The sequence below is a fragment of the Pipistrellus hanaki genome, assembly GCF_964339955.1.
Source record: "Pipistrellus hanaki genome assembly, chromosome: 5".
Lineage (NCBI taxonomy): Eukaryota > Metazoa > Chordata > Mammalia > Chiroptera > Vespertilionidae > Pipistrellus > Pipistrellus hanaki.
Genome location: NC_140507.1, coordinates 38346035 through 38366945, shown reverse-complemented (window position 1 = coordinate 38366945; position 20911 = coordinate 38346035). Strand labels below are relative to the sequence as shown.

The 20911-nt window shown below is 34.3% G+C and overlaps 1 protein-coding gene across 1 annotated transcript in view; it reads right to left on the bottom strand.

The window, feature by feature from the left end:
• Positions 1–2017: 2017 nt before the first annotated feature.
• HSPA4L (heat shock protein family A (Hsp70) member 4 like) overlaps positions 2018–20911 on the bottom strand; it is a 56978-nt gene continuing 38084 nt past the window's right edge. The window contains exons 15-19 of the mRNA XM_084884602.1: positions 19421–19546; positions 18669–18776; positions 16513–16632; positions 12194–12355; positions 2018–9824 (exon numbers count right to left, since the gene is read on the bottom strand). Of these exons, the coding sequence (XP_084740728.1) occupies positions 9633–9824; positions 12194–12355; positions 16513–16632; positions 18669–18776; positions 19421–19546 (708 nt within the window). The 3' untranslated portion in view covers positions 2018–9632. The remainder of the gene's footprint in view (positions 9825–12193; positions 12356–16512; positions 16633–18668; positions 18777–19420; positions 19547–20911) is intronic.

Genomic DNA, 20911 nt, shown 5'->3' with positions numbered 1-20911 from the left:
GCAGGATTTTATTATATAGGATTGCCTATTATCAGTTATCACTGTCATTGTGAACCTAAACTTCTCTTGTAACTGTTAAGCTTTATATATTTAGAGGTGGTTGTTTCAGAGTTATTATCTTCCTGGTGAATTGTTCTATTGTCATATTAAAGCTCACTGTTTATTCCAGAATTTCTCTATTATTTTCACCTTACAATCAATATTCTTTCTTCACCTCTGGAAGGTTATAATTTCTTTCCTATTTAATTATTAGGGACTGAGGTTTTAAAAAAAATGCAAAATCCTAGGATACGATGAATTGCCAATTGTTCAGCTTTAAAATAATATTTTAGAAAGAAACATGGATTTGTTGTTCCACTTATGTAGTCATTGGTTGATTCCTATATGTGCCCTGACCAGGTTGACACCCTGACCATCTGAGCTGCCTGGCCAGAGTCAGCCTTCTTTCACTTTAGAAGTATTTAATTGCATGTCATTGGAAAGTTTAACATGCATGGGCATTTATGCATTTTTCAGGATTGAGGGTCCATTATCCTTCAAGTTTTCATGCATTGTTCAACCCTTATAAGATTAAGGACCAAATGCTCTAATCTAGACCATGGGTCCTCAATCATTTTCTTATCTCAACATTGCTGGAGGCTAAGGACTGTATTAGCATAATAAATGTGAGAAGTTTATCAGAAGGCTGATGGACATCTTCAGCAGGGCTGAAGATCTGCTCATTATTACCTGCTGCCAAATAGCTGAGGGCAATTTCCCTAACCCAGTGGTCGGCAAACTGTGGCTTGAGAGCCACATGCTGCTCTTTGGCCCCTTGAGTGTGGCTCTTCCACAAAATACCAATTGAAACTTCGTGGCCCTTGCGCATTAGTTGGTTTTGGGCTCTCAAAAGAAATTTCAATCGTTGTACTGTTGATATTTGGCTCTGTTGACTAATGATGTTTTTAAAAATATATATATATTTTATTGATTTTTTTACAGAGAGGAAAGGAGATAGTTAGAAACATTGATGAGAGAGAAACATCAATTAGCTGCCTCCTGCACCCCCCCTCCCCAACTGGTTTGCTGACCACTGCCCTAACCTGGTAATCCTTTATTGTTTACCAAACCTTATCTTTAATATGTATATCTGCTTTGCTAAAGGGAAAAAGTGTGAATCAAAAGCTGTGGGTCTGGACATTCAGGGAGCTTAGTCACTAGAGCTAAGTTTCTGCCTAATTCCCCCAAATGCCTTCCAAATTTATATTTCTAGTCTAGTCTCCGTTTATGCACAGCCCTTCTCCAAATTCCTGACCCCTTGCTGTGAAAAGACAGTGCCACAACATGCTAAGTTGATACATGTTTTTTAGGAATAGAGATTCTCAGAGGAGTTGTTATGAGACTCTGGGGTAGGGAGCTCCTCTTTGCCTATTGAAAATTCCTCGGTTTTAAATTCATTTATTTCTAGGTCTCTTCTAATATAAAACTAATATAAAACTCTGACAATTCCAAAATGAGCTACTACAGTTGACCCTTGAAAAACATGAATTTCACCCCCTTAGTATATATACACTATGCCCTGTGTCTCTGGGTTTTGCATCCTCATATTCAATCAACCGGGGATCAAAACCAGTACTGTCCATTGCGGTTGGGAATCCTCAAAAACGGAGAGCCAACTGTATGCATTGTTTTGCCCCAATTGAGCATCTGTGGATTTTGGTATTCATAGGGGGTCCCGGAACCAATCTGTGAATACAGAGGGACAATTGCAATTGAGTTTTGGGGAAGTCAAAAGTTAGGTAGGTATATGTGGATTTTCAAATACATCAGGGGGTTGGTGCCTCTAAGTCCTGCATTAAGAGTTAACCTTATTTTAGTTTTCAGAATCAGTAATATCTGATTTTGAAAAATTTGCCAATTTACTAAAACATTATTGCCAAGCAAATTTCTGTGACTCTGATGACCTGTTCACAAACCACCAGCGAGTCAGCAAAATTCAGTATGTGACAATTAAACCTCAGATGTGCAAAACCCATAGTTAAAGGATTAAGTAGATATATATTTATTTTAATTACATATCTTTTTGACAATGTGCACTGACATCCAAAATGAATGGCATTTATTATCGTCATTTGTTCGATCACTAGTATGAAGATGCACATTACATACATAGAAAATGTTGATATACTTTGATACTGCCATAGTAAGCCTTTTTATGGATGTTTGTGAAACAAGATTGTATGCCAAGTTTATATTCCTAAAATGTTACCAACATAAAATCACAAACCATTCTTATGTCTGCTCATTAAAGCTATTGTCAGTTACATGCACAACTCAGTTAATAATTTTTATAGACATATCACACTCGATTATGACTTTCTGCTTTGCACTGGTCACTCTATATTGAAAAAAAAAAAAGAGGAACTGCGAAATCAAATATGGTAGTTTTCTTAAAAAAAAAAAAAGTAATTATACGCTAGTAGCAACTAAACTGCCTAAAGTTACTTTACTTTAATGACAAGTCAGAGTCACTGTGTACATAAATTATTTTAGTAATGGTTGGAGAAAAAAAATGACTTGTATGCATATTGTTAATACTAAACAATTTGGTGGCTTCATTAAATATTGCTTCTATAAACTGGTATTAAATAACAATGGCATCATCCTACTGAATATAAAAGGTAATCGCTTTTAATGTGAGTCTCCTTCTAAGACTAAGCCATAAACGCTTGTTTCAGGGGAGAAAAAAATCACAACACTTTAAAGCTTCCATTACCTAGATTTTCGTCTCTAATTACATTTTTAACATCTACACTCTGGGTGGGTCCATATGATTTCAAGATCATTTTAACTCAAGTTCTTGGTTGCAAGAAATTCAAAACCAAGGAGATGTACCAACATATGCATGTAATCATAAAGCAGCAAATAACTGACGGTGTCTAATCTTTAACAAGCATTCTTAATTTCTGACACTTGTTATTTTGTCACATTGATATTTGAATTAAAAATGAGGGATGTTGGCCGAAACCGGTTTGGCTCAGTGGTAGAGCGTCAGTCTGTGGACTGAAAGGTCCCAGGTTTGATTCCAGTCAGGGGCATGTACGTTGGTTGCAGGGCACATCCCCGGTAGGGGGTGTGCAAGAGGCAGCTGGTCGTTGTTCCTCTCTCATTGACATTTCTAGCTCTCTGTCTCTCTCTCTTCCTCTCTGTAAAAAAATCAATAAAATATATATTTTTAAAAAAATGAGGGATGTTGGTTGCTTAATACTCATAAAATTGATCTTGTTTGGTCCGGAACTACTTAAAAATATTCTAAGGTTAGATGTAAAATATATACTTGACCAGGCCACTACTAAATTTTAAAGGTATTATATAGGGAAATTTATATCATGGCTTTTCCAGCATGAATTTGAAATAAAACTCTTAACAGTAAGATTTGGTATGAAAATAAAAAGGAGATAATCAAATTAGCTATTAAAGTGATATGATAGCCATGAAACTTCTTTAAAAAACCATGAAATAGAGACTTCTAGTAAAGATGGAGGTGTACGTAAACATGGTACTCACATCCTCCCTCAACCACATCAAAATTACAACTACACTACAGAGCCACCATCATTCAGAACCGCCTAAAGTCTAGCTGAACAGAAGTCCTACATTCATGGATTTAAAGAAGCTACACTGAGATTGGTAGGAGGGGCAGATATGCAGAATAAATTGGTTACACAACCACATGTGGTGGATTTTGAGGAGGGTATTTCCGCTGTAGAGGTCCTCTCTGAGGAGTGACAGGATCCATTCTCCATACGAGAGGGGAGGGGAAGGGAGGGGAGGGGAGGGGAGGGGAGGGGAGGGGAGGGGAGGAGAAAGAAAGAAATTAACCCTTTGCACTCCGCTGTCCCCTCTCAGGGGACATTGAAATTCTAGCATATCACTCGGATGTCCCCCTCTCAGGGGACATTGCAGTTTATTAGTGATTACGGGGAATTGAGTTAATTCAACGCACGTTTCGCAAAGTAGCGTCGAGTAGCTGGTAGCCAATTTCCAGAATGGTTTGGAATGCAAAGGGTTAAAAACCTATTTGAAAAAATAGTCTACAGCCATACCACCCTAAACACGCCCGATCTCGTCTGAAAAAATAGTGACAGAAAACTTTCCTAGTCTGGTGGAGGAAATAGACATACAAGTCCAGGAAGCACTTGGTTCCAAACTAGAGGAACCCAAAGAGCCCACACCAAGACACATCATAATTAAAATGCCAAGGTTAAAGACAAAGATAATCTTAAAAGCAGCAAGAGAACAACAGTTATCTACAAGGGAATGCCCATAAAACTGTCAGTTGACTTCACAAAAGAAACTTTGCAGGCCAGAAGGCAGTGGAAAGAAATATTCAAAGTAATGACTAGCAAGGACCTACAAGTAAGATTAAGCAGCAAAGCAATAATTTAGAATTGAAAGCCATAAGAGCTTCATAGACAAGGAAAAGCTGAGTTAATCACCATCAAACCAGTATTACATGAAATGTTAAAGGGTTTTCTTTAAGAAGAAGAAAAAAGATTAAAAATATAAACAATAAAATGACAATAAATATATATCTTTCATCTTAATAAATAAAAGCAGAACAGAAACAGACTCATAGATACAGAAAACATTTCAATGGCTGCTAGATGGGAGGGGGGTTGGGTGGAAAGGTAAAGGGATTAAAGAAATACAAATTGATTGTTACAGAATATTCATGGGGATGTAAAGTACAGCACAGGAAATATAATCAATAATAGTCTAATGCATGGTGTCTGCTGGGAACTAGATTTATCAAGATGATCACTTAGTTATATAAATACTGTCAATTGTAATTGAAAAATTAAAAATGATTTAAAATTTTTAAACTTATTAAATTAAATAAAAGGTTTAAAGACGTCCTGGCTGGTTTGGCTCAATGAGTTGAGTGTCAGCCTGTGAACTGAAGGGTTCTAGGTTCGATTCTGGCCAAGGGCACATGTTGGGTTGCAGGCTCAATCCCCAGTAGGGGGTGTTCAGGGGGCAGCCAATCAATGATTCTCTCTCATCATTGATGTTTCTATCTTTCTCACCCTCTACCTTCCTCTCTAAAATCAATAAAATATATATATTTTTAAAAAGGTCTAGAGAATAATCCGAAATAAAAGAGAAAATTAGACTTCTGATAAATATAATGATTTAGGAGTCTAGAACTGGATGTAAAGGTAAATGAAATGTTATAGAAAAGATTAAGGACCATTTCCATTTATAGTTTACAGATCGTAATGCAATCAAATTATCTAAAACATGTTGAATTTTCACTCATCTCTTTATAGGATGGGTCGTTTCTGGGTATCAGTACATTTCCCTAATAATTATCCTGTGACTTAGGACATGATACTAAATTAGAGATTCCAAAGCAAAGATCATACTATTAATTACTGTTGTTATAGATGTTTACCTATTTGAAAGACTGAATCAAATGTTCGTGATTCAATTATGGGCTTTTTTTTCCCGTGAAAGTTCAAGTCATTTAATAATGTATTTTAACAAACGTGCCTTTTCTTTTAATACTCTAACAATATGCTAGAGGTATCCTTAGGGATACCTAAGGATAGGTATGGAAAAGGCCATTACTACCTCTGGATACTGATCACTGCCAAAGACATTCAGGTTTTCTTCTCTTCTTCTAAGCTGGTTGTTAGTCTAAAAATTCCAGGTGACCATTTATTATGTGAAACAATTACCTTAGAATTTAGTAGGAAAAACTTGGACATGTGTCTGTATTGTAAACCCAAAGCTTCTTTTTCGTACATAGAAGAATAATGTATTTTAAATTATAGATGTGAAAGTAAAATAGCTAAAGTTTCTTTTTTGTTTGGTTAAAAGTCTTGGATCTTTTATTTGCAATATTTTTTTGTTACTTTTTATTAAAAGAAAAGGTTATGTGCTTCCTGGGAATTACTTTAAAATTAATACTTTAAATTAGACATTGATAAAAAAAACAAAAGGTAATTTTAAACCTGTTTTATTTTTTTGATCAAAAAGTCTATCTCCTGAAAGAAACTGACTGCTTTAAGAAGATTTAGCTTGCTAAATTGCTCTTAGTTAAAAACACATTAAGAGGATACACTGTAAGTATCCAACTTGGTAGATGTCCCTACCTACATAATTTGAAAAGTTAGCAGTTGCTATTTAATTTATGCTATCAGATTTTAAATATTAATAGAGCAATACAATTAGTTACATGATTAAGTTTTACAGAATCAAATATCACAAAATAAAATTCCAATTAAAACTTCCAAAGTTTAAACACAAGATAACATTTACTTTCGAACTGAGGTTGTAAAATTCTACAAGGTGAGAAAGATGACTCTTATTTTTCTAGTAATTTAAGACTTGTAAATCTTGCCTTAGCATTAATTTGTGTGTACTGCCAAAAATCAACCATTAGAACAAAATCTTGAAAAAACAACAAAATCTTGCCCTGGCCGGAGCTGTTAAGAGCATTGGCCTGGACACGGAAGGGTTGAGGATTCGATTCCAGGCCCTGGTCAGGGCATGTGTCTGAGGCGACCAGTCAACGTGACACTCTCACAACTGTTCTCTCTCTCTCCACCCCCCCCCTTCCTATCTCCCTTCCACTCTCTCTAAAAAAATCAGTGGGAAAAAATATCCTCGGGTGAGTATTAACAATAACAACAAAAACAAAATCTCAATGGGAATGTTTACAATTTAAATTGATGAAAAAGGAGGAATGGCTATATCTATTTTGAGACTGAAGTAAGCTAATTTGATTACTATATTCAAATATCTATTGTCTTTAAATATGAATAATTTTTCAAAATAATTAAAGATGTGCTAATTTGGATAAAATGCTTTAATACTAAGATTTTATTATATTGATAACTGAGCCCCAAAATTCACTTTTAATAAAGAGTTCTATCAAAGAAATAACTATGAGCATACTAAAAATTGCCACCCCAAAAAGTCTAAGAAATCTTTATTTCTTAATAAGAGACCAGTTACCCATTTAAAATAGATTATCTGATATTCCAATAGTCTAATTCTTTGGTGTGCTGTTTCTAGTTACTTTAAAACTCAAGAATTCTGATTACTGCTAAGGAATTTAAATTTGTTATATTATTGCTATATTATTAGCAGTTTTTGTTTTTATACTCATAATAGGCTATCAAGAGTTGTTTTACAAACCAAATAATTTATATTTTTTCAAGAGTCAAAATATAATAATATTTATTAATCATCCTAGATATTTCTTATATTTAGTCTTTATTTGCCTACTATAGTAAAACAGTCTATTTTGTTATGTATCTTTTAAAAATCTATAATAGCTTTTCCTTTTGAAAAAATATGTAATTCTTTTGTCTAGCACTGCATATTTCAGTGATTAAAATGAAACCAAACCATACTATGTACCCAAAATTGTATTTAGGAGAACATTCCTTTGTAGAAGAACTATATTACATTCTAAGTAGTCAATAAATAACTACATTATAAGGTTAAACAGTGTTTGAAAATATAATTTAAGTTGAATAAATTAAAAAGCACACATATTATCTTTGAATGTATTTAACTCATTGTTATATAACTGAAACAATTGGAATGTTATATATCTGACCAAAACACAGAACTACATAAACTGATTTAAGGAATGGAAAATGTCAGGACATACTAGACAATTCAGATGAAGAAAGGGTTGTCCCCACATTTATTCCCAAGAGGTTTCTGAGGTATAGCTCCTAAAATAGTGATAATGGTCTTCTTGCTAACTCAAGAAAAAACTATAAACTCCTTACTTTTACTGTTATGAGTTCCCTTTAATGATTTTGTTCTTCCCCAAATGAACCTATATAGTATATTCAACATATAAATGAAAAGTAACTGGTAAATGCTTTATAATAAGGTACTTTATCACTTATTACTAATGGATATAATTATTTCATTTTAAATGTATTAAAACAAGAACAGTTTAGACTAGAAAACATTAAGATATATTGAGAGTATATGATTTTTTTTAATGCAAACAAGGGATATCTTCCTCAAAAAGGATGATAAAAATCCCTGGAAAGTGCACTCCCTCTACAGTCCCCTTTCAGTGCAGACTACATTGTAGAAACAAAATCTCTCTTAGAGAACTAGTTGTGAGAAATAATGACCATCCCTAAAGGTACTAAACTCTCAATCTGTACTACTTAAGTCAATATTAATTATTCTTAATACAAAGATTTAGCTTTTAGAAAAAGTGAGCCTTTGAAAATTTCAGAACTAGGTCAATCTAGTTGATTGGGATTAAACACAAGAGCCCAGGCACTGACTATGCTTTCTTTTCTTATAGGTTTAAAAATCATTTCAGTCTACTCCCAGTTAGTTTCAAGCCTGTAGACAGAAGTGAACAAGGTGAACAAGTCTGGTGATGAAACACAGATTAAATCCTTAAAATATCTTAATTTCACGGTCCTCTGTCCCATGTAATTTATATAAGAACCACCAAAACTGGAGCCAAGGTCTGAACAGGTAATATAATAGCAGGAACTATAATTTAATCACATCATATTAAACTATGTAACATTCTCTATTTTGCCTGTTGATATGTAACATAGTTAAGTTTATTATAAGCATTATTTCCTAAGACTTAGGGCATAAGTGATTCTTTTCAAGTATTACCACTTATTTAATAGTGTTTTTCTATATCTTAACATTAAGTACTTCAATAAGTGTACATAATGCAATACATTGTGCCATTTCCCCTTTCCCTGTGTTAAGATTTAACAGAATCAATCCATAAGACTAAAACCAATATCAAAACTGAAACAAGGCTATCAATATCACAGATGCATATCTGAGTAGATCAACAGCATTTCCCACTTCACATGAACGTATTTTCATAAAAAAGCCTTCTTCGGGCTAGCAGCAGCAGCAGGTCTTCAAGACAAGTAGATCAGAAGTTTCAAGTGAAAATGATACTGAAGTACTTTAAGAAAACATCAATCTACATTTCTAATAAAGGAAGAAAACTGCTGGTGTCACCTTTACATAAAATTGTGCGTGCGTTTTCACTTTCAACGTAGATTTGGTTCATTTACGTGATAAAAGCAAAGCTTCTGGAATTCTCATGGCACACCAATGAGATGGACTAATTTGTCAAGGAACCTCTTATTTGTTTGCATACTTAAGTTAGAACAGTAGAATAACTAGAAAAAAGTCAGTGCCCTAATGACTTCAAACCACATCAGTTTCAATATTTGTTTTTCAAAATAATGATCAGTTATATCTATGCTTCTGCAACAATAGTGCAATACTGTATACTTTCCTGAATAAGAAGCTAAAGTTTATCCAAGTAGAAGCTCTAAATAAGGTAGACTGTGGCCAACTACATGTCAGTCTTGCATGTGATATACATTAGGAAAGCTTAAACTGACATGTAAATCTATATTCAGCTAAAGCTTCACATAAGCAGCAATGGAAATTTATAGATGTGTACTCAATATAAAACACTTTTCAAAACTACTCCCAATAACAAATGACAAAAAGTGGTTAAGAACAACTGAACATCTGTTGTGTGTATCAGATGTAAAATAAGAATGGATCCCGTGGTTACTTGCACTGTTTGAATTATGTGAAGGTAAATTTAAGATTTAGTCCACTTCCATCTCCCCAGAAGATTTAGTATGCTGTGAGCTGTCTTTTGTTGTATCTGGTTTGGTTTCAGTCCCACTCTGTCCATCCATCTGTCCGTTGTGTTCACTATTAGCTTTTGCATTGTCTTCTGCAACCTCTACTTTTGGTTTGGGTTTGTAAATGATGGGGTTACAGAAATTATCCAGTTCCTAAAGACATGAAGAATATCGATTACATTAAAAAAATCCACTGTTAAATTCCACATTAACTTTCAAAATTTCCACATAATTCCACATACCTGAATTTATGTTAGCTCAGTTTCTTCAAGTACCTCAATGAGAGATTTACCTTCTGGGTTAGTGCATGTCAGTGGAATTATTCAATCTTAACAGTGTTTTTTATATTGAATCTTCCTAAAAAATCATTTCCTCAAATTTAAAATATAGTTTACTTTAGCAATTAACATAGGGAATCATATATCTTTTTTAGATTATTATTGCAAATAGCTTTTAATTAATTTCATTAAATTATGCCTACTGCTCTGTTATGAGAATTATGCCAGCAACTATTTCATGAATTGATATTTCTCAACATTTATATGAAAACATACATACTAACTTTACTTTTTAAAACAAATGAATAGCCTTTTTAATGTTGAGAGAATAAACCATGAAAATAAATGCAATTTAAGAATTTAGAAGAAATACAATGTATTTCTAAATTGTTACTTTATTTTTTTACATAGACAAAAAAGACCATTAAAATATTTTCAAGACCTGTGTCACAGAGATTGATATAGAAGTGGAAAGATAAGGAGTAACATCCTGGGGGAATGTTTTAATGGCAAACTGCTTTCATCATACTTTGCACTTCATTTGATGAGGAATAAATTATTATAGCTTCTCTGTAAAACTTTCTCAAAAGTTTAGTGCTCTATTTGATTAAAATAATACCTCTTTCTGTTAAAAAACATGAGATACCTAAAAATATACGAGGTGAAAAAATCACCTGAAATTCCATATCCTACAGGTGTTAACATTTTGAGTGATGGTCCTTCTAGATGAATATCAGGGATACACATATATACAAATATATCTATTAACACATTCATTTATACAGTGAGATATCTTTATATTCTGTAATCTTTCATTTTTCACTCAGTATGTTGCTCACATCTGTATATATATACATATATAGAGATATTGATATATCTCTATACTTAAAATACTTAATGACTACAATGTGTTATATGGATGTATCAATTTATTCATTGACTTGCTTACTGATAGGTATTTTAGGTATATCCAATTTATTGCTATTATAAACAAAGGTATTTAATCTGCATATACCTATGCAATAATCAATTTAGGATGAATTCTTAGAAATGTGATTTTGGGTTAAAGTGCCTACTCACTTTAAATTTGTATGCATATTGTGGTACAATGTCCTGGAAAAGTTATAACAAATTTAACCAAGATGTTCAGGGAGAGCATTCATTTCTTCATACCCTTGACAATTGTGGCAAGATTATAAATGTAAACACACAACTTCAGATGGGTGAAAAGAGAGATTTGCATTTTTTAGATTAGTGATAAGGATGAACAATACTTTTTGTATTTTTCATATTTTTATTGAACATGTATTTCTTTTGTCAACTGCTTATCCAATGTATTTATTCATATTCCTACATTGATGCTGATCTTTATTGAAAACTTTGTCCCCTATTTTTATGTTTTCTATGATCAACTGAAATTTTCAGTAGTAATGTTTTTAGAGTGCAAACTTTATCTTAGAAAGAACTAAACACGTTTGGAATTATGCAAAGACTGACCTGCCAAGATTACAATGGAGACTTAGAGGTCTTACCCAATCCAGAAAAGTCTAACATATTTGACAGACAAAAGTTGTCAAAGTGCTTTATTTCATTCTGTATTACATTTAATTTTTTTAAAAATAGGCCTTTTGTATGCGACTAATGAAATCAAGAGATGTCCCACATAGAATCTTTTTTCAAAATAAAAAATTATGTCTCCCAATAAAAAATTTTAGTGCTTCAATTTACAATAGCTAAGATTTGGAAACAGCCTAGGTGCCCATCAGCAGATGATTGGATCCAAAAACTATGGTACATCTACACAATGGAATATTATGCTGCCATAAAAAAGAAGAAATTCTCATCATTTGCAGCAACCTGGATGGAATTGGAGAACATCATGCTGAGTGAAATAAGCCAGTCAATGAAAGAGAAACACCACATGACCTCACTTATTTATGGATGATGAAGAACATTATAAACTGAAGAACCAAAAGATAGATATAGAGACAGTAAACTAATAAGCAGACTGTCAAATTACAGCGGGGAGGTTAGGGAGATCTGGGGTTGATAAGAGATCAACTGAAGGACTTGTATACATGCATATAAGTACAACCAATGGACACAAAACTCTGGGGAGGGAGGGCATGTATGGGAGGGGGGGCAATGGTATATGTACAAAGGTAATAATTTAAATAAATAAATAAATAAATAAATAAATTTAGTGCTTAAATCCCTTAAAAAGAGAATTCTATAATTTCTTACCTTTGACTTTGCAACTATTTCTGAAACTTTCACCACAGGATCTTGAGTGAGACTTAATTTATTCTGTGCATTCATCTTACTGTTAAGCCAACTCATGGCTTCGTTGATATATTTTTCAATTTTTTCCATTTCAGCAGGATCCAAATGATCATATCTTTCATCCTAGTTAACAAAAAACCAAACAAACAAACAAAAAAACCCTTTACTTAATGGAACTTTTTTAGTAAGTAAATTTTATTAAAAAATTTATTGAATATATACTTTGCACATATGCATGTGAAGCCACATGCATGTTACATAGAACTGAAGAGCCTGGGGCAAAATAAAAATCAGTATGGGTTCTTGAAAGGCTTTCTAAAGGATTCAGGTTTAGAAAAAAATGACTAGTGGTGAATATTCAAAGAAAGGTACTTAGCCAAAAAAGGAGCTGCATGGAATTGAATTTGTCAGAGAGTTAAGAGAAATAAGAGAAGCAAGCATATGGAAAACTAAATAGAAATTTCTGAATATATAACAAAACACTATAGAAAGTTTTTGATAAAAGGAATTGCATAATAAAATGCTGTCTGAAAAAGAGAATTGCAGAGCTAGCTGTTTTGGCTCAGTGGATAGAGCATCGGGCTGCAGATTGAAGAGTCCCAGGTTTGATTCTGGTCAAGGGCACATGCCCAGGTTGCAGGCTCGATCCCCAGTAGGGGGCATGCAGGTGGTAGCCAGTCAATGATTTTTCTCTCATCATTAATTTTTCTCTCTCCCTCTCTCTTCCTTTCTGAAAACAAAAAAAAAAATATATTTTTTAAAAAGAGAAAATTGCAGCTGCCACACATAGAAGACATGATAACAAGCCATGGTTTAAATTGTTAGCCACAGAACCAGAAAAAATGGACAATGCAACATATGGAAAGAGGGTTTCCTGATGAACTAGAGATTGGACATGGAGATAAAGGGAAAGAGAATGAAAGAACAGAGAAGATGATGATGCTTCATCAGATACTGGATCCATCTTTCTACATGTGTGATTACAAATTATGTACCCCTCATCTCTCAGTTTCTGGGTATCCGCGCCCCCCCCCATTTTTCTGAATTCCTTGCAAATTCATGGATCATTGCTTAAGTTCTTTCCCATTCATGCTGTATTTACATTCTTTAAATAAATTTTAAAAAAGCAAAAACTCTAGCCTTGAGCCTCTTCCCAGAAATCCCAACTCTATAAACAACTTCCAACTTGATTTTCTATTTGTGAAATTTGAAATGATGCCCTACATTTCAATCACCTCCCTACCTTCTCTTCCCAGTAAATGGCAACTTCATCCTTTCAGACCAAATCCTATGAGTCATTTTGGACTCTTCTTTCTGTTATATTTCTATAAAATCTATCAGCAGATCTTATTAGCTCTGCCTTCAAAATAAATGCAGCAAAAATATAACTACTTCTTCCCCCTCCACTACCCAAGTTCAAGCCTCCCACTGTCTCTTGCCTGTATTATTCTATTAATGGCTGCACTAGTCTCTCTGCTTCTAGTCCTTAAAAAATAAATCATTTTACTTTTATGTTCAAAATCTTCAATGGATTCCTATCTCAGAGGAAAAGCCAAACTTTTCTAAAGGCCTAATAGGCCCTTTATGATCTGGTACCTGCTTACCCACCACCACTGTTTTAAACCACAGGCCCTCCTTGCTGTTTCTTCAGTATGTTCTCCCTTGAGATTTTGCAACTGCTATTCCCTTTTTTGTAGAACTTTTTTCTTACAGTTATCATACATCTTGAACGCTGACCTCCTTCAGTTCTCCCCTCACATGTCATCTTATTAGCAGTCTGCCCTTCTGACAAATCTCCACCTCTGACAGTTCCTTACTTTTTTCATAGCTCTTTATCACTATCTGACTACTTTACAGTAACTTATTATCTACCTTTCCTTACTAAAGCATAAGGTTCAATGTTTTGTTTGATGCTGTAGTTCCAGCCCCTTGAAGGGAGTCTGGCACATGATAAAAACGAAAAATCCTTGATCTTAAGTGAAGTCTTGCTTTGGATAATTTCTTAAACCTGCACCCTCAAGAAGACTGCTAAAACCTGGTCCATAGTAATTTTATGGGAATCTCCAGTACCATAATTGAAATAGTCTTAGTGTTTCCGTTGTCGGCTTGCTCCTCCTTATCTTTCCTTTATCCTTTTGTTCTATTTGTACCTGTTTGGAGAATTAGGACGCTGACATTGGCAGGGACATTCACAATTTTTACCTGGAGTCTTCTAGGTTGCTTGGATTGCGATATGATTTTATAAATTTCACAAATATTTTTTTCTGTAATAAGTAACCTCTTTCTACATTGTATAGCGAAAAGCTCCATGGTTAAGAGTTTGTATGTTAGGTTTGTATGTTTGGTACTGCTTAGGTGCTTTGTTTTTAAATATAGTTTTTGTTTTTATATTTTTTTTTAGAGAGAGAATAAGGGAGAGGGAGACAGAGAGAGGTACGGAAACATTGATGAGAGAGAAACATCAACTCCATCAGCTGCCTCTTGCATGCCCCCTGATCAGGAATTGAACCAGCAACCAACCTCTTGTGCATGGGTCCATACTTAACCACTAATCCGCACTGGCTGGGTGATGCTTAGGTTTTAATCCTGACCCCACTATTTACGACTTTGACAAGTTGCTTACGCACTGCAGTTTTCTTATATATGCGTATGAGAATGAAGTGCGATAATCCATATAAAAATGCTTCAAACTCACTAAGTGCTTGTTCAACGTAAGCTATTACTCATACTCTGCTCAAATCTTTCAGGTGCTAGCTAGCCTCTCCTGCTAGCAGGCATGGCTCAGTGGTTGAGCATCGACCTATGAACCAGGAACTCATGGTTTGATTCCCAGTCAGGGCACAGCCCAGGTTGCGGGCTCAATTCCTAATGTGGGGCATGCAGGAGGCAGCCAATCAATGATTCTCTCATCACTGATATTTCTCTCTCTCCCTTTCTGAAATCAATAAAAATGTATTTATTAAATTCAATGTAATGGCAATGATAAAAATTGGGAAAATTATGAGTTCCTTTGATACCAAAATGAATTTTTTTTTTTAAAACTTCACCTGAGGATATGTTATTTTCTTTGGTTATAAAGAGAGAGGGAGGGAGACAGAAACATTGATGTGAGAAACATCAACTGATTGCCTCCTTTATGCACCCTGACAGGAGATTAAACTCTTAATCTGGATATGTGCCCTGACTGGAAACTGAACTCCAGATTCTTCAGTGCATGGGACAACACTCTAAACACCCAAGCCACATCGGCTGGGTGAATATTTATTTAAAGCAGGAGTTAGCAAACTTGTCCTACAGACCTAATCCAACATGCCACCTGTGTCTTTTTAAGTAAAGTTACTTTGGAATACACGCAGGTCCATTAATGTACATATCACATATGATTACTTTTGCACTACAATGAAGACTTGAATAGCTGTATATAGATAAATCCTGAAAAGCCTAAAATATTTGCTCATTTAAAGAAAAGTTGGCCCAGCCAGCATGGCTCAATGGTTGAGCGTCACCCTATGAACCAGGAGGCCATGGTTTGATTCCAGGTCAGGGCACATGCCCGGGTTGCAGGCTCAATCTCTAGTGTGGGGCATGCAGGAGGCAGCCAATCAATGATACTCTCTTATCATTGAGGTCTCTGTCTGCCTTCCTCTCTGAAAATCAATAAAAATATATTTAAAATATTTAAAGAAAAAGTTGGCTAACCTCTGGTTAGAGGGAAAAAACAATAAGCTTAATTTTGTTAAATCTTATTGTTATATCCAAGTGGAGATATCATTTATATAACTAAATTTTTGAAGCTTAAAATAAGTGGAAAGGTCAAGGGTAATAATATAGATTTGGGTATGTATATAAAAGAAACATGGGTACAGGGGATTGTCCAGTTAGAAGACAGGGAAATCAAAGAAAAAGAGGCCACAGGACAAAAATAAAGGCTAGCAGAGTCCAGTCACAAAAAGCCTTTAATAAAAAAGGTTTAAGAAAACCTCTCTCACTATATCAATAATGATCAATAATGGATTTGGTCAGTAGGTTAATTTGTAATGTGGTTTTAGGGAATTAAAAAAAGTGAAAATCACATACCTGCGCTGTTATTTTAAAGGCAGTAATATCATTTACTGACAATTCTCATAAAAAAAGAAAGGTTTCAAGTTTGCTGCACAATGTCTCTGAAATTTGGTAGCAACAATTGTTATAGCTTTGTAGCTGAGAACTTTTGGATTTGCCCCACGCTCACCAAGTATTCCTCATGCCATCATCATCAGTTGACTTTATGAATTCAATACCTTGTTTCTGTACGCTTCTATCACTTTCATGACAAGTTGTATCTTTTTTCCCAAGTCAGTTAAAGCTTTTGGTCTCTCTTCATGTTCCATGTATCTCATTTGAATAGGCTGGCCATATTTCTGTTAACATAGGTTAATTTTTTTAAAAAGAAAAAGTTACTAACAAAAACCTTTTAACAGAAAACATTGAATATTATGTATATTATGTTTATTCATTAGTTTAAAATGTATACTTTATTATAAATGCAGTGCTTTAAAAAATAAATCTTTGTATTTTTTCCATAAAAAAAAATCTTTGGGCCATGTAATGGGGAGTTTCTAAATGTTAAAATAGCCTCTATAACATTTAGGAGAGGTATAATATAGAAGAATGAGTAAATATTTTATTTCAAATTGTTTACATACTTAAATAAGAATTAGTTTATTTTAGATGTTCAGAAAAGTTACAAAGGAAATGAAAGATAAGACCCAAGCACCTCTCATCGCTTTTCTCTAATGTTAACATGTTATACCAGCACAGTGTATTTGTCAAAACTAAGAAACCAACCCTGGTACATTACTATTAATTGAAATCCAGATTTTATTTGGACTTCATCTTTTTCTGTTCCAGGATATCATATTGCATTTAGTCTTTACATCATACTTTTTTTTTTTTTATATAAATACTAGAGGCCTGGTGTACGAAATTCATGCACTTGAGGGGGGGGGGTGGTCTCTCAGCCTGGCCTGCACCCTCTTGCAGTCCAGGAGCCCTTGGGGGATGTCTGTGAACCTGGCTTTCTGGCTGAGCAGCCATCCCCTGTGGGAGCACACTGACCACCAGGGGCAGCTCCTGCATTGAGCATCTGCCCCCTGGTGGCCAGTGCACGTCATAGCGACTGGTAGTTCCACCACTGGGTCAATTTGCAAATTAGCCTTTTATTATATAGGAAAGATATCTGAAGAAGCACGTACTGCATTTTAAATTTCTAAAAGCCATCTTAAAACAATAGTAAAGCCTAAAAAAACTTATGTAGCATTCATTTTTATGTTTAATTATACATTTAAGGTGCTTAAATATCCATTTGGGGTGTTTCTGGGCTTTTCCAGCTATTTCTATTAGCACTAGCTGCTTGGCTGTTCCTATGGTCCAAAATACATGCATTCTCTTAGGGAGATAGGGAGTAAAATCACCAAGAAGATAAAATGTGATAAAGCCATGTATTGCTGTCATAAGCTTGTGTTTGCTAGTTGCTTTATAATTATTCCTTTTGGAATTAATTGTTTCAAGATATTAACTTCTTTTGCACCCCCATCTCCAGTTAACAGGTTGTTTTCCCATTTTCTAGAAATGCTTAATGCCATTATTTAGCTTCTATGTAGTCCCTTGCTACTCAAAGAATGATTTAGGGACTAACTGCATCAGAATCTCTTAGAAGCTTATTAAAACTATATAATCTTAATCTTGGGCCCACCTCCATATACTAAATAATAATCTGCATTTCAGTAAGAGCCCTAAGTAATTCATGTACACATTTAAGCACCATATGATCCACACTAAGGAGGAAGGAATAAAATTCCCTGTCATCCTTCCAGTCTGATTTTCTAATCAAACTATTTCCTTTTCAGGATAGGAGGAGGGTTGGTTAGTAAGCAGGTGAAAAGGTCTTTTCTTAAAATCAAACTATTGGCCTAGAAGAAGGGAATCTGGTGACCACGTCTCCGTATTTCTTTGTAAAAAGAAAATTTTTGAAGTTCTTTGCTGACCAAGTGTCCCCACACTTGCAGTATGGAAATCAAACCAGTGAAGGGGGAGAGAAGCTGAGGAAGTGTGACTCCTCTAATAAGAAGGGGTTAGGTTGACAAGTCACTTTTAATGACATCTCAAAAATATATGGCTTGTTAAAGTAACACTAACATTCTGGTCATCTAAATATTTATATCTGAGAATCATGACAGACAAATATAATTATCATTATTTGATTTCAATTACATATTTAGCATTGCTCACTTCTCAAAATGCTTTTTAAATGAGAAAAAACATTTCCTCTTACACATGCCTGCCTTAGTAATTTCTTACATATTTATGAAAAAAATACACTGTGCTCTTACAACCAACTTTTAGGAAAACTTAATAATATTCTATTTTGCACTAACATGGACTTTAAAAAATGTACCTTTAGTTCTTGAAGCCTATCCACATAAACTTGTTTAGGCTGGTCCTCTCCTTCTTCATAAAGCCAATTCTCTGTATCTTCCAATACTGCAGATAGTTTATTCAAGTCCTAGATATACATTTAAAAGACAGTGACTAAAAATGCTTTCCTTACAAATATAAATTTAATGAAGGAAATAATGTTTTCAAATATAAAAAACTGAATTTCATATTTTTTTACTTTTATTTATAAATATATTCTTCACCATACTTCTGCTAATTGGAAAAATAAGAACCATTCCTAAATGTGCTCAAGAAGATTGACAATAATGCATTTAACACATTTATTTACATAATTTGTATTAGCAGTCACAAGCAAACACTACAAGTAGTTCTACCGTGTTTCCCCGAAAATAAGACATCCTCCGAAAATAAGACCTAGTGCATGGAAAGATAAGACATCCCCTGAAAATAAGACCTAGCGCATCTTTGGGAGCAAAAATTAATATAAGACACTATCTTATTTTCGGGGAAGCAGGGTAGTAAAAAACATACTTCTTTTTTTTCAGTCCTCACTTGAGGATATTTTTTAAATTGATTTTTAGAGAGATACAGAGGGAGGGAGGAGTGAGCAAGAAAAAGAATCAAAGACATAGGAGAAACATCAATTGGTTTGCTCCCATATATGCTATGATTGGGAATAGAACCCAAAACCTCCTGGTGTAAGGAATAACACTCCAACCTACTGAGCCAGTTGGCCAGAGCTAGACTTACTTCTTGAGTGACGAACTTTCCATAGACAGTGCCCAGCTTGTCTCTAAAATCATAAACATATTCTTCAACAGCATTCTTAGCATCATTTCTCTCTTTCTCCAATTTATCTTGCATTATCATTTTCCCCTGTTCAAATTAGGTTAAAGTTTCAGATTAGGTGCCATTAAGAATATTAGGGAGTTAGGGATATAAAAGTCAAAAGCACAATGAAAATACCATTTCATAAGATGACTAAGAAAACAATTATTGGTGAAGATGTGCAGAATATGAAACACTTGTACACTGCTGTTGGAAATGTACAATGCTGCTGCAGTGACAAAAAAGTTTGGTGGTTCCTCAAATAACAATATGACCCAGCAATTAGGTATAAATCCAGAGTAGCAACTCAAACAGATATTTGCATACCAGGGTTCACTGCAGCAATATTCATAATAGTGAAAATGTAGAAATTGTCCACTAACAGATGAATGGATAAATAAAATGTACATATATACAATGGAATATTAACCTACAACAGAAGTTCTAATACATGTTAAAACATGGGTAAACCTTGAAAATATCTCCTAAGTGCAATAAGTCAGACACCAAAGGACAAATATTGTATGACTACATTTATATAGTAAATATTGTATGATTATGTTCATCTACAATAGGCCAATTTGTAGAGACAGAAAGTGGATTAGAATTTTATTTTATTATTTATTTTTTAAAATATGCTTTTATTGATTTCAGAGAGGAAGGAAAAAGGAGAGAGAGATAGAAACATCAATGATAAGGGAGAATCACTGATTGGCTATCTCTTGCATAGCCTCACTGGAGACTGAGCCTGCAATCCGGGCACGTGCCCTTGACTGGAATCGAACCCGGGACCCCTTCTGTTCACAGGCTGATGCTCTATCCACTGAGCCAAATCAGCTATGGCTAAAATTGATATATTGGTTAAAAGCCATATATTCCATGTCATTGTACATACTCAGATTCAGGAAGTCACAGTTCAATTCCCAGTCAGGGCACATGCCCAAGTTGTGGGCTTGATCCACAGTGGGGGGTGTGCAGGAGGCAGCCAATCAATGACTCTCATTGATGTTTTCTCTCTCTCTCCCTTTCTGAAATAAAAATAAACAAATAAAAGTAAACTATTTCTTACACAATTACTATTAAAGAAACAAAACTCTTCAAGAGACTAAAACATTTAGCTATGTAAGGAAAATTTCAAGAACGACAACAAATTTTACAAAGTATTAATTCTAAGCCAGGAAGCATTTGAATAGAGTATTTATCTTTTAGGACAACACAGGAGAAGAGGGGAGCTGCTATTACTTCCCCATAAGGCATTTGCTGGGTGTTACTGTTAGAGACAGACTAGAAGGGGTAGGAATCATTATTGTTGGACTAGTCTTTCTCTATAGTGGAAATAATCATGTTTCCTCATATAACTAATATGAAACTGTACATGACATTAATACAGCTCATATTTTGTCCAAAATAAAG